We start from the raw sequence: 14,211 nt of genomic DNA, 5'->3' as shown, positions 1-14,211 counted from the left end.
ATGGGGGGAAAACCTGCCTAAAGATTCCCTGTGCTCCTGGCACTGGGGGGGCAAAGCAAGGAAATGGGTGGGGAGAAGCAGGAATTGGGCTTGAAGCAGCCCAGAGTGTGAAGGATTCACTGATGATGAAGTCAGGATGGAAAACTCCTGTTTGAAGGGCCCATCTGGAGGATTTCCACCATCCCCAGCTGCAGAGATCTGCAGGGCAGCTCCAGCTGCAGAGCCCTGGCAGAGGAGCTGGCTCACAGCTCCTGCTCTCACAGCGAGGATGCTTTGCCCCCTCTGCTTTCTCTGTGTGTCAAAAGCACTCCTGATCTCAGGGGAGAAGGCATTTTAGGGAGAGAGGCTGTGAGATTTTATTACAGCAGGTGTGAATTAAGGAAATGTCTCCTTGCACACTTTGATTGCCTGAAGAAGTTTTGCCCAATATCTCCCTGCAGAAGGAGCCTTCAGTGGCAGAATTTGATGTGAAATTTGTTGCAAAAAGAAGCATCAACATCTTGCTTTCCTTAAAACAGAACTGCTAATCCAAAAGGATTCTTTGGGGGATGACCTTGACTGCTCTGAGGGACAGGAAAATGAAATCCCCTCTTTAGGAGGGCACACTAGAGAAGCCCAGCTCTGGTTAATTTTAAGTTCAGAACTATCCGGAGTTTCTTCAGCACTGCAGACATTCTGTGAGTGATGGAGCAAATCCAGCTAGGTAATTTTATGTCCTTTCACTACATCACCTCTGAAAAGTGCCTGTCACTCAAACACTTGTAACAGACTTCTGAGAGGTAGCTCCCAAAAGAAAAAAATAGCTGAATACCAGCCCACACGCTCTACTTGTTTCTTTTCTTTCTCATCTGGAGAGACAACAGTTCTTTTGTGTTGCCAGTGTAGGTGCTTTATAAATCTGCATTTTTTTTTAACCAAAAATTCACTCCTAGCAAAAAAAGCAAGAGAAGAACACAAGCAGCTTCAATTTTGTACTACTTACTGTAACTATCTCCGTGGTGCTGGGAAGTACACGTCAGTGCAAGGCAATAATAACAACTCAAAATCTTGTCTTTAAGTAAAAAAAATGGTTATTCCTGAGAGGTTATAAAGTCCTGAAGGGGAATTTGTCCTGAGAAACTCAAGTGTTGGAAAATGTGATATGGATCAGTCTTTAAACCCCACATCCATCCTTGGAAGTGCAGACCAGTGCCACTGCTGAAAGAAGTTAAAACTTCAGGCCCAGTAAAAAACACAAATTCTGTTCATTTTATTTTGTTTTGTTTCAATTGATCCTCTTTCTAATTTTTTGTGTTATAATTTGTGGTTAAAAAACTTCCAAACATGTCTCTCCTGGGCTATCTTAATGTGAAATGTGTAATGTGTTTCTGTTGTTCTTCTTGGTTTATTTTAAATCTAGAGAAATGATTTGATAGTTTAAAAATTATTTGAATTCTTTCTCTTTTTTTAAAAAAAAGTTTAGTTTTATTATCTTTCTTAATCTTGAGTTAATTTTTGAGCTGCAATAATTTGACTACGGAGGAGTGAATCACTGTTTAATGAAACTTGATGTAAAGTGTCATCTCAAGGTGGAATGCTCTTCCTCAAAAGAGAGGAGGAATCAGAGAAACTGATGGGATGTTGCAAATTTGGCTGCTAATTTGAATAACTGAATATGCAGCTGGAACACTAATCACTACTTTTAGGTACCTATTTTGAGTCTTTTGATAGGAGATTTTAAAAAACACCTTAAAAATTTTTGCTTGTTTAGAGGTGATGTCTAAGGAAAAGCATTTCCTTGTTGGAGACAGGTACTGTCATTCAGAACTTAGATCAGTTTGTGGTGGCACCTCTGACAATTTAGATAATCTCCCTTCAACTGCTCGGAGTCCAAAGTCACTTCTAGCTACTTTTGGTAGGGAAAAATAAACTCTGCTGCTGATCAAAATTAGTGAGTGGTTCTTTGTTCGGAGCGCTGCCTTGCTGAACAGCTCTGCTGTGCCCGGGGAGCAGAAGGGCAGAGCACAGTTAAATTGCTTCTGAGCCCATGCTGGAAAGGTGGCCAGGGACAGGACCCAGGAGAGGTTTGGGCTGGATATTAGGGAAAGGTTCTGCCCCAGAGGAATGGGCACAGCCCTCAGAGCTCCAGGAGCTCCCAGTGGTGCCCAGGGTGGAATTGTTGGGGTGTCTGTGCAGGGCCAGGGGCTGGATCAGTGATCCTGAGGGTTCCTTCCAGCTCAGGATGCTCTGGGATTCTGTGTAGAAGACAGCTGGGTGTCCAGCCAGAAGAGGAAGCTCAGTCCCAAGCACTGGCAAGCTGTGTCCTTTGGGATGCCCCTGCCCATCCAGCCCAGGCCTAGCACAGATCCCACCTCAGCATCCTGGCTTCTGACACATCCAGCCCTGCTGGAAGCTGCCGTCAGTGGACAAGAGGAAATTTATTTGTAGTGTTCAGCCAAAGGGTGGCAAAAGCCCTGTGAGTGCCCAGAGAACTGCAGAGCCTTCCCCAAATCCATAAATAGGAGCTTCCCTGTACGTGATCCCTTCACTGAGCCAGCGCTGGCTCCGAAAAGGGGCTTTGTTTTTGTCAGGTAGGAAGTATGCAAAGTACACACAGTGTTTACAAAGTACCTCAGTGCTATTTTGACTAATTTTTACTGGAGAGTTAGTGGTTGTTTCAAAGCTGGATTAGTCACTTTGACCATAATTACAATCTCTTGAAATCTGCTTCAGCATTTTGAATTGGCTTCAGGCCTAATGGTCAGAGAATGGCTCCATCTCAATCTCAAGACTAAACTAGATTAGTAGCTCCTATAGCTTTATTTATCTTGTAGCTTTTTCCTAAGTGAGAGATGAGTAAAGATGGAGTGCTGTGCATAGAAACCTGTGGCACTGTGAGCCACAGTGAACATGTGGCATTTCTGTGCCTGGGCATAGAAAAATGCAAGTGAAGAACAGAGCAGTGATGAACAGATCTCACAGAGATGAGCCCCAGTTCCCACTGGAATTCCGTCCACAGCATCCCATGGGATAAGTGGGTGCACACCAAGTGGAACCACAACCCCTCCGAGAAGCGAGACCAGACAATCCAAGCTCCAGCAGCCCTCCACAAAATCTCCTTTTTTCGCCCTGGCTGTGTTCCGGAGGTGTGCTGCAGATTGAAATGCCTTAGCCAAGAGGCAGAGCCCGGGGAGAGGAGCGTGCAGCAGCTTGTGTGTGACACTCCTTGGCAGGCTGGCACTGTGGGCAGGCAGCGTGTTCCGCGCTCTGTGTGGGAGGAAACACCAGGCACCTTGGATTGCATCATCCCCCTGGCTTCTTTTTTTTTTTTTTTTTTCTTCCCCCCTCCCCTTTCTTTCTTTTTTGTCTTCCAGATGGTAAAACAAAGGCTGTAGTGAAACCCGTTTTCTCCCAGGAAGAGGTGGGAGGGAATTTTTATATGAGCAAGAAACTTTGCCTGGAGTCGAAATCTGGGGCCTGGACTAATGAAGTACCTGTAATTCATATTGTACTAAATACTGCTGAAACCAGGCATGTACTAATCATGAACCGTGCCAAACTATGCATAATTACTATGCTTTCTCTGTAGCAGTAATTAATTTGCGTTAGCAACTTTGATTAATCTCTCTAATCTAGAAGTAAAGTGCTTCTCAGACATGAAAGGCTCTCCAAGAGCTCAAGGTTGTTGTTGCAGCCTTGTGGAGGGTGTTTCAATCCAGTGGGGGGCAAGAAGAGGACAAAGCTTAAAACCAAATCAAAGTCTAGCTGATATTTATGAACTAATAACTAATAAAAAGAGTTCTGTTTGGCCACAGAATTGATCAGCTAAGCTACAGGCTTCTGTCCACAGTGCCTTCCTCCTGCAAGAAAAGAGAATTGTCAGTCAGAGAGCTTCTCCAAGGGCTGCTCCGGAGATGAGGGGCTGAGATTCCATCTCACAGATGAAGTGAGTCAACGTTTCTATCGCTGCAGTGCAAACTCACCCAGAAACTCATCTTGGTCTTAACCCAAGCCTTGTTCAGCCCTGGTCCCAGTTGCTGTGGTCAGTCCCACAAGGGCCAGTTGTGCTTCCTGGGGGAGTTGGAGCTGCCCATTTTCCAGGAGAAATGTGTGCTGGGCTCCCTGCCCGAGCCTGCTGACAGCCAGAGCCACCAGGTGCTCCCGTGTGAGCTCAGCCCTGACACCTCTGCACATTCAATTTTCCACACTCCCTGCCAACCTGCACCCAGAGGAACCCTGACTGCTGAAAGGGTTTGTGTCATCAAAAGGTGCTTGTGATTTACCCAGGCTCCACAAGCTCCCACATCTCCAGGAGCTAACATTTCTGAGGCAAACAGAGGTGTCTCTACAAACCCACTACAAATCCAAGTGGGTTTTTAAGTGACCACGGTGTTTCTCTTTCTCTGCCTTGGTCATGTTAATATTATTCAGTTATTATTTCTTCTTTCCTTTGCTAGTGCTGTTTCCTGGCGAAGGTTGCATGTAATTCATGATTAGAGATTCAGAGTGACATGAAAATAATTTGGAAATGGGTAGTCTAGAGATTACTAACAAGCTTCTTCGTGTTGATTCAGATAACTTCTGTTAAAATCTGCTGCTACTGTCTCAAAGTCTGGGATCAATTCTGTTTGCACGAGTCAGAAAAGAATCTTTTAAACCACACAACTCAATAGAAAATGTAAATGTGATTCCTACAATTCATAGGGTTTTGGATTTTTATAATGCTGATTCAACAAAGGAATTCATTGTGATAGTTTATTTTCTTACAGCTGTAGTTTGTGTCCAAATATTTTATAATCATAAAGCTACCCTCTTGATATCAGTCAAAATAGACAATATATATTGATGTCTAAACAAGCTTTGTAGAAGACATTTTTTAAATCAGGCATGGGACTTTACATTTATTAGAAGGTGTTCACAAAAATAAGGGTAACATCATGCATATTCTTTGCAACTAAACCCAGTTATGGTTACAGTTTGGAAATAAATTCTTTAAATAGACATATGGAGATACAGTAGTACATATACACTCTATTTATGACATTTAGTGTACTGATAACTCCCAGCAATACATCAGAAGTCCACAACCAGCTGATGGAAGGATTGGATAAGGAGGAAGAAACTGCTTCAATTTCTCACATTATTTATGTGGCTCGACAAGAATGTCAGTGTGAATGGCCTCCTGGTCTGGGAGGCAGGAACAAGTCAAGACTATACTTCTGCAGTACAAAACATTTACACACGAAATACACATGCATTGCAATGCATTGGGAACGGGCAAAGCGAGGAGAAACCCATTCCCCAATGCTTTATTAACACAATTCTACAAAGGAGTCTCAAATAGGATTATATACTTCAGTCACAGTAAGGCCACAAAATTACAATGGATAAGGACCTTGGAATCAGACATTCTGTGGGAGCAATGGAACCCTTCCTTCTTTCCAGAGGTTTCCACGTGTTCCTGCGTGGCATCTCCCTCACCAAAGTCCTCCTGCTATAGATTTGTGTTTCTGTAGGTTGAACATATTGCTTGGTACAACAGTGAGCACAGTAGAGAAGGGTGCTGGCACAGGGAGAACAAAACCTATGGGACATTCAGGGCGGTGTCAGACTCTACACGAAGCTGGCTAATCAGAGAACAGGCTGGCAAAGGATTTCCTCAGGTTCCGGATGGTCTCAGCTTTGGCCTCGTCCTCGTTCACGGACGACCTGAAGAAGGAGGACTCTGTGAAGCTGAAGGCGTTGGTCAAGGACTGCGACTTGCTGCAAGACACAAACACAGCAATTCTGCTTGGTCACACTGTCCCCCAGCCTCCACCCCCCAGCCTTGGGTCAGAAGAGGGGAAATTGTCCCTGAGACTGGACAAAAATGGGCTTTCACCCTTTTTTGTTATGTCCCACACTGTTCTGTACCCCTGACTTGAGAGTAAGGCTTGAGGATAACATTTCCTTCAAGGAACACACCGGTGTTTTCTTTTCTTTCTACAGATCTGAACTGGATGGTGCAAATTAGAGCTGTGAGGTAAATGTGGGCCTGGTTACTCAATCCAAATCACTGCCCAACAGGACTGATAAATAGTTGTATTTTGGTGAGGCTGCAAACTGTGCACAGAGAAAAATCAGGCATTTTACAAGAGTTTGAATCTTAAACTGTAATGTGCTCTCCCTCTGTCTAGATGTATTGGACATTAATAGAGGTTTAAAGGCATTTTACGTCTTTGACACAACACCCCAAATCAGATATATTTTTTCTTTTTTACAGGCAGTGCCTGGCAATGCCACTCCATTCTTAATGCTATCATGTAACTCTGGTGTAAGCTCCATAGGCATGAAAAGACTACAAGGAAAACAAGGAGGAAAATAGCTATAGTCTAAAACTTTGACTCGTGACTTGTCAGATAAAACAGCATCTAAAAAAAAGCCTTGAATTGAAATAGAAGACATTAATGAGTTATCAGCTTTTTACAAAGACATCCCTACATGGGTAAAAGGAGTTACCTGATTTCATTTTTATCTCAGTACAATAGATTTCAGTTTTGGCTCTAGTAAAACTGAAGCACTTTCCTTATTCAAATTGTCTCAGACTCCTCATGGTGTGCAGCTCCTCTCCTTCTAAACTAATAATGTACAGCAAACAGTGCTGCAGGCGTTTTAGGTTTTTCATAAATTATAGTTGTGCTAATGAGAATAGACTGATAAATGTTTGTTTGTACTCACTGAAAGAGGGAGGGTGGGAAGCAGCACTTGACTTGATTAGTAACACAATAAGTAGCCTAATTAAATATTTATTCACAGATTAATAACATGTACATACAGGTTGGGCAACAGCATGTGGGTGAATACAAAGCATACACATGCAAATAGAGTTAATCCTACAGGCAGGAGATCTGAGCCTTGGTGTGGACCTAAAACTGCTTCTGAAAGTTAGAAAGCTGCTCTTATTATGGCTTGCGTCTTAAAAACTTTCATTTCTCCTTTGTTATTTTATTTTAAAGAGGGAATCTTCCATTTGAAGAAGAGGAAAATGAATCTAGATGTGAACAAAAAGCTTAAAGGAGAAAGCTGGGAAGCAGCATGTGGCAGAGCCCTCCTGTAACTGTTCTTAGCTGCTTTTCTTCAATGTCAGAAGTTAAGTTTCAAACTATAAACTGATTTCCATCTTGCTTAAAAAAAATCCACCTCTCTATTCTTTGTCATCTGAAATGATGGAGGAATCAATTTGAGGTTTATGATCATAAGACAGAATAAAGAAATACATCGTCCCAGGGAGGGAAGGGAAATACTGTTCTCTTTGCACAATATTGTCACCCAGCATGTCTCTGGCACTGAGCTGGGCCCAGGGAGGACCCGGGGTTGTTTCCCACTGCTGTTAGCACAGGAGTGGGTGGAACAAGGGGATCTGTGTTCCTGGGAGGAAACAAAGACTCCGTGCAGGTCTTTGTACATCCCAGACTGAGGAGATGTGTCTGAGATTCTCCTGGCAATGGTTGTGTCAGGGCTGCTGTGCTGGAAAACTGCAAAGCTCTGCTGGTGCTTCCCTGAGGTTTCTTCTGTTGGCTGGGTTTGAGCTCTGAGGGGGGATTTTTCCATATTCCTTACTGGGCACAGGAAAATCAGTAGGGAACCTTCCAGAAGTGGGACAACATCTTTTTTTTTGTTTGGTTTTTTTTGAGTTTTGTGCAGCCTTCTCTGGGCAGGGCTTGAGCACTCAGGCAGTGCCTCTGCACAAGCAAGGGCAGCAAAGCAAAAAGAACCAATTTGGCAGCCACTGTCCAACATTACCCAGCCTGGCCTTTGGAAACAGAATATGTTGTCTCAGTGACTGCAAGGTTAAAAGTTGAACCAGATAAGACTTCCTCTTGGAGGGCAGGCTGACAGCACACCCAGCCCGTGAGTCAGTGGCACTAAAGGAGGAAACAAAGACTAGAAAGATGATGGTTTTCAGACCTGGCTGGGGCAGAAATTGCACAATGGGCAGATGAAATTTTGCATGATGCTCAGGATAGAACTAATGCTAGCAGCTTACTTTACTCCATTACCAGAGATTAAGCTTTTTGAGCTATTTAACCTTATTTTGAACATGGGATTAGAACTACTCTGTCACCAGGGTTCATGAGCTATTTAACCTTGTTTTAAACTTGGGACTAGAATTAATGCTAGCAGTTTACTTTACTCCATTACCAGAGATTAATCTTTTTGATCTATTTAACCTCGTTTTAAATTTGGGACTAGAACTAACGCTAGTGACTTATTTTACTCCATCACCGGGGTCTAAGCTTTTTGAACTATTTAACCTTGTTTTAAACTTGGGAACAACACGTTCATTCCCCCCCTGGCTGTCAGAGCAACCCCCAATCCCAGTTAGACAAAACCTGTGCCGTGAGGAGAGAAGAAGAACGGATAAAGCGACTCTTACTTAAGCTGCGGATGCGACTGAGGCTTCTGCTGTGGCGCAGGCTGTGGCTCTGGCTGGGGCTGTGGCTGTGGCTCTGCTTCCTTTGATAACCTGGAGCTGGGAGGACCTTGGGCCTGGGGCCGAGGCTGCTGGGTGGTGGGTCCGGGCGGGCGCTGGGGCTGCGAGGCTGCGGGCTTTGCTGCCTGCCCCGCGGGGAACACGCGCTGGGGCTGCAATGGCTCCTGGCTTTGGGATTGCATTCCTTGGGGTTGCACTGGGCCCCCTAGGTTCAGTACAAGAAAAACTTCATAATGTTATAGTTGCAAAGAGGCCTTATTTAGACTTCATATCCAACACTTTAAAAGCAACCTCTCCAATGTGATTAACTCTACTTTCGAGGCAAAAGTCTACTCGCGTGTGCTTGCATGGAGGCAACAGCACTGTTCACACTCATGAGGAACTTCTTGGAGCCCCCCATGAATCAGCCTTAAAACTGCTAAATAGCACCCAATTTATCCCAGGTACTGACTTCAAACCAAAGCAATGGAGTTACACCCAGAACAGTTTTGGCCCAAGTCAAGGAGAGGCTGTGAGGTAACTGAACACATCTAATTCAGCAAGACATTCACTATTTTCTGTGTAGTTATTGCAGGTATTTTCTTCCTCCAAAGTCTTAAAATAATTTCTGTAATATTCCTCTTAGATTCACTCTTACAGCAGTAAAACAACCTCATTTTCTGGCTGGTTGAAAGTATTTTCATAACTTACTTAACCCCTTAGTGAGATATGTCAAGAACATTACAAGAAACACAAGAAAGTCACTACAAATTCTTTACCAGGAAGGCACTTCACTGGCAAACTACTGTGTGGAGTGGGAAACCACAACGTGCAGAAGAGACTCAGGCTGTGCAACCCATGGCTGAAAGATGCTACAGCATAATCCAATGGGTTTTTTTCTGTTTTCTGGCTGAAATAACGTTGTGTCAGACACCAGGGCTTGCTGCTTTTATCTCAGCTGCCAGGTCTGACCAGGAGTTTTGTGGACTGATGGCATTTGTAATTGAATTTTAACCCTTGCATATGAAAATGCACTCAGGACATCTGACTTTAGGGGAGAAAGGATGGGATGCCATTCTGAGTATTTGTTTATAATAATGCTTCACTCAGGATAAGAGCTGTTGTAAATGCCACAGAACACAACTGAGCTAGACCTTCTGGATCTCTGGGAATTTTTAGCCTTGCATAGACATTTAGTGCAAGCAAAACACTTAATCTGCTCAAGTTTCTAAAAGCAAACCTTCATATCTAGATGTACTGCTGCAATACATTATTTTTTGTTGTTTTTAAATTGCTTTTATAGTTAACTTTCCCCTTACTACATGAATTCCAGTGTGTGTGTGTGAAGACAGCACGTGCTGGTGCCTCAGTGAGTTTTAACACAATTGTAGCAATGTGTTGTGGTGTAGAAAGATAAATAGCATGTACTGAATGTTAAGGAATGTGCCTTCATTGTTTATTAATTTGAACCTCTTTTGTAGGAAATATTTGAAGGTGATAACATGGTCTTGCAACATCTTAATAAGGAGCCTTTTCTTATTAGTCTCCTTTCACTCAATATTGAAAACCAGAAAGGTTTCTTTCCCCCACTTGTATGTACAGGCTTGAATGCCAGAAACTTTACACTGAAGACAGATATAACTTTCTTTTATTGCACATTAAGCTGTACAAGAGATTTCACATAAAAGATATACTGCTGTCACATTTCCAGCGTTTGCTCACTTTCTTGCAACTGGGTTGTACAAAAGGCAACAATCATGAAAGAAACTTTTACCAAAAATAACTCAACAGAACTGAACATTAAGCCTACACTGTAAAACATCTGTTCCCTGTTACCCACAATATTGCACCTAAGCATGCTGACATGCAGAGAGACATCTTGGCTTGTTTCTTGGCTGTGGGATGTAGGAATTGTGTGTGCCCCTGCGAATCCTTCCCAGGGAACAGGCTGGAATCCTGTCTGACACACCCAGGTCTTCCACACACACACACACAACGCACAAATGTCGTGTGAAAAGCACTTGTGAATACTGGCACTACTCCATGCAAAAAATACCAACTGCTTGCAAGGAAAATCGGTCATCAGATTCAGTTCTCCACCCCAGGGCAGTATGGTTTGGTCTCTTTTAGGGTGTCTGGAGGAAAGGATTGGTGAACCTGATTTCTAGGTGGAATTTCCTTGATATAAAACAAAATAGCCAATGCCATCGTTGGAACAATCACTGACCCAGACAAATGCTGATCACTAAAGCAAAATATTCATGTAATTACTGATAGGTAGTAAACAGTAGCACTTACCACAAACATTTAAATAGCTAATAATGCATACCTTAATTCTCATCTCACCAGCCAGCTCGTACAAATAAAAGAAACACTAAGAATGATGAGACTCACTGATAACTTTTTCCAGTGTTTGTAGGGAAAACAGACGTAGAACATCAGGCTGTTTTCCCTTTAAACTTAATTGTTTGCACTAAACTAATGGCCACTACTCATCTTTGTACATATTCAAGATGAAAATTATAGTTTTGTGGCTCGCTTGCAACTCAGCTTTCTGGTATGCCAGCAGCGTGCAGCTTGTGATTCTGGGCTAGATTTCTCACAACAGATTAACTGCCTGCCTGTGGAGCTCTCGTAGCATTGCTTATGTAAAAATCACAAAGAATTTACCTACAGAAATCCTAGCAGTTGTCAGGCACCTCAAGTCCTTTTGCATGTTTGATGTCAAGCAGTTCTTAGAAACCCTATTTATGTGGATAACGTCGGGACTGGATTTTCTTTACAGCTCTCTGGAAACTTGTAGGTGTAAAATAGGAGACCTGAGTTGGTAAAGAAAACCACTGACATTTTTTGCCTTGCATTTTCTAAGCCAGGATCCTCAGCTGGTTAAAGGTACCTTGGTCTGCCATCCCCTCACTTCTCAGTATTTGCAATGAAATGAGCTCTTACAGGAAGTTTAACAGTCCTTGAGGTACTTCTCACCAAATAACCTGGGATTTAAATCTTAGGTAAGTATAAGATTTTTTGAAAGTATTTGCATTAGTTTTCATTAAAAATCTCCATAGATTACTAATTCAGAATGACAACAAAAGATACTACTTAATTGAAACAGGATACATTAAATACTCACACTTTCACTGAGATATTGCACATAGGTGGCCCATTTACATAGCTTTGTAGCTAATAATTTAATGCAGAATTACTAAAAATATGAATACCAGTATGTAAAATAGAAGATATTTTAAATATTCCTTGGGAAGAACTGTATTTTATGGAGTCACCAAAATAGCAGACTTCCACTCGCGTAAAACTCAAAAGTTAATAAACTTTATAAAATTATAAATAAAAAGCCTCACTAGCAAATCCTAATCTAGACTTTAAAAATAGATCTGGATCACCTACCATTGGTCATGCACACGCACAGAAAAATAAAGGCTATGAGTACAGTGTGCACACACTCACAGAGTAAGCAAAGGGACGGGGGGCTTGCACCTCGGGGGGATTGTACTGAACAATATCAAATACTCCAGAAATACTGTCTAACCATCCAGGGTGTACATGGCAGTGGGCTCTAGAGAGGCACATTCTTTGTACACTGTTGACAGCAGCCCTGCAATCACAAGTTTACAGAGGAAGGTTGGAAAGCATTACACGCACAGACAGGAACAAGGAAACAACCAGACGGGAGAGTTGACACTGCATAGAAAAAACACAGTCCAGGTCAGCACTGAAACAATGGCAAACTGAACAAAACTGGGATGCTTGCATTCAGATTGTTTGTTTCTGTGATTTCAATTGGTTTTGTTTTGTTTTTCACTTTTCATTTTTGCTTTAACCCTTGCTTTTGGTCTCAGTTATCTAAGTAGCCTGGACTTGTTTTGGTCCTACTGCAACGCCATTACAGTCGAGAATGTACTGTAAACAACCTTGAGGTGGTGGTCGCTGAGGTGGGATTTTGTTTGGCTCTGGCTCCTTTAGTGATCCACTCTGGAAAATACATTTGAAAACAGAAGAGAAAAAAAAATTAGAGTAGCTCGGTTCCAATTTTCCACTAATTTGTCTTTATTTTCATTAAAAAACCCTCTATTGGTGGGGCTGAACATATACTTTAAATTTATTCCAGATACCATTTTTTAATTTAGTTGCTGCCTGACATGATATATGAATCCTAGGCTGGTCCAAGGCTGAGCTCTTATAAAAATTGTTTTCCCTTTGCAGCATGTGATCAGGATGCAGGGAGTGCCTTCCCAACCTTACCTCCATCTGGGGAAGGACTTTATCCTCAGTTCCCAGCACCAGGAAACTTTTTTTGTATTTCAATGCATCTGCTCTGTTTTTTTTAGGACAAACTGAATAGGAAATGGATTTCAACAGATACCTTTGTGTAATTTAAGAAATAATTGATTTTTAATTATGTTCACTTGTATCCAGAAGTGTTTGTACAGCAGGAGTTTTGCCAGTGATAGTTTCACTTTGATTTGCTGGCTGTAAGTGGGGAGGGAGGTGGGCTGCTCCAGCTTCAGTGTTTTGCTAAGCAAAATGAAAGAAGAAAGCAAAAACCACAGACAAATAATAAAAATAATTGAAATGACTTCATGCTTCTCCATCTGATATGTTATTAGAAACACATGTGATACTTCACTTTTCAAAACAGGAGGTTTATTTGGCAGCATCCTTTTCACATGGATACTTGTGAAAGGAAAAGATGGGCCTGAACCAAAACCTTGGAGCAGAACACCCTCTGGGAACCAGGAGTATTTGAATCCAAACTTTGTCTTAGGCCCATCTCTAACATTTTGAAACGTGAAAGACCTTAAATCATTGTAGATAATAGCTTAGGATTTTTTTTAACAATCCAGAAATCAAATTGCCATCTGTCAAGAGGAAAAAAATGCAGAATTTATTAAAGAGCAAATGCAAAACCAATTAAAAGTGTATCTTGCAGAGCTTACTGGGTTTTTTCTGATAGATTTGTATTTGATCATGCTCCTAATACTTTATTTACAGAATAAATCTTGCTTCTAGTGCTCTGAATTCCTGCCCAGCAATGCAGCTGTGGAGTTCTACATGGCACAACAACTCTCCAGTGCATGCAGCTGCTGCACGTCGCTGTGTCTGCTGTAGCTGCATAAATAAAAGGACACAGGGCAGCTGCAAAACTCTCATTATTCAGCATTACCAACCTGCAGGAGCCCAAATGAGGAGCAAAAATGATCCTCACAAACTCTGCTCCTTGGTTTACCTGACCCAGTTACACAGTGCCTGCTGAGCATCACTAAAGGGGTGAGGATAAGTAGAAAATAAGAAACTTTTGTAAGGAAAGACCAAGCCACCAGAAAATGTCAGAGTACTCTAGCATGGTTGGAGTCCTCTCTTTTTGTTTCCCTCCTTGCTGTGATGTCCAGAGCCTCGTGCAGGAGCTGCCCTGGGCTCGTTCAGCACCCAAGCACCCGGGGTGCTGGTGGCACCACTGTGGGTAACGTGCTCCTGCAGCACCTGCATTTGCATCAGGAGCTCCCTGGAGAGCAGGGCAGTGAGCCCAGGGTGGGAGGTTGGAAAGCAGCCCTGGAGGAGCAGCTCCTGCCCTCTCCCAGGGCTGAGATGATCCTGGCACCCCTCACTCTGCTGCTGGGGCACTGGGAAGTGCACAGAGCTCTGGGAGGGAAACCACCAGGATTGAGCTTCAAGAACTCCAAGGATCTCTTTCTGGAGTCCCAAACAGACCACGTGACTTTGTTAGAAAGCACACAGCAGATTTTGTAATTGTGATTATCATGATT

At 42.7% G+C, this 14,211-nt stretch overlaps 1 protein-coding gene across 1 annotated transcript in view; it reads right to left on the bottom strand.

Moving 5' to 3' along the window:
• Positions 1-4,663: 4,663 nt before the first annotated feature.
• The window catches only part of SYN2 (synapsin II), a 169,925-nt gene continuing 160,377 nt past the window's right edge, over positions 4,664-14,211 (bottom strand). The window contains exons 11-13 of the mRNA XM_039708444.1: positions 12,358-12,418; positions 8,396-8,657; positions 4,664-5,742 (exon numbers count right to left, since the gene is read on the bottom strand). Of these exons, the coding sequence (XP_039564378.1) occupies positions 5,607-5,742; positions 8,396-8,657; positions 12,358-12,418 (459 nt within the window). The 3' untranslated portion in view covers positions 4,664-5,606. The remainder of the gene's footprint in view (positions 5,743-8,395; positions 8,658-12,357; positions 12,419-14,211) is intronic.

This window comes from Passer montanus, unplaced genomic scaffold (genome assembly GCF_014805655.1).
Source record: "Passer montanus isolate IOZ18808 unplaced genomic scaffold, ASM1480565v1 scaffold202, whole genome shotgun sequence".
NCBI lineage: Eukaryota > Metazoa > Chordata > Aves > Passeriformes > Passeridae > Passer > Passer montanus.
This window is presented reverse-complemented; position numbering and strand designations above follow the sequence as displayed.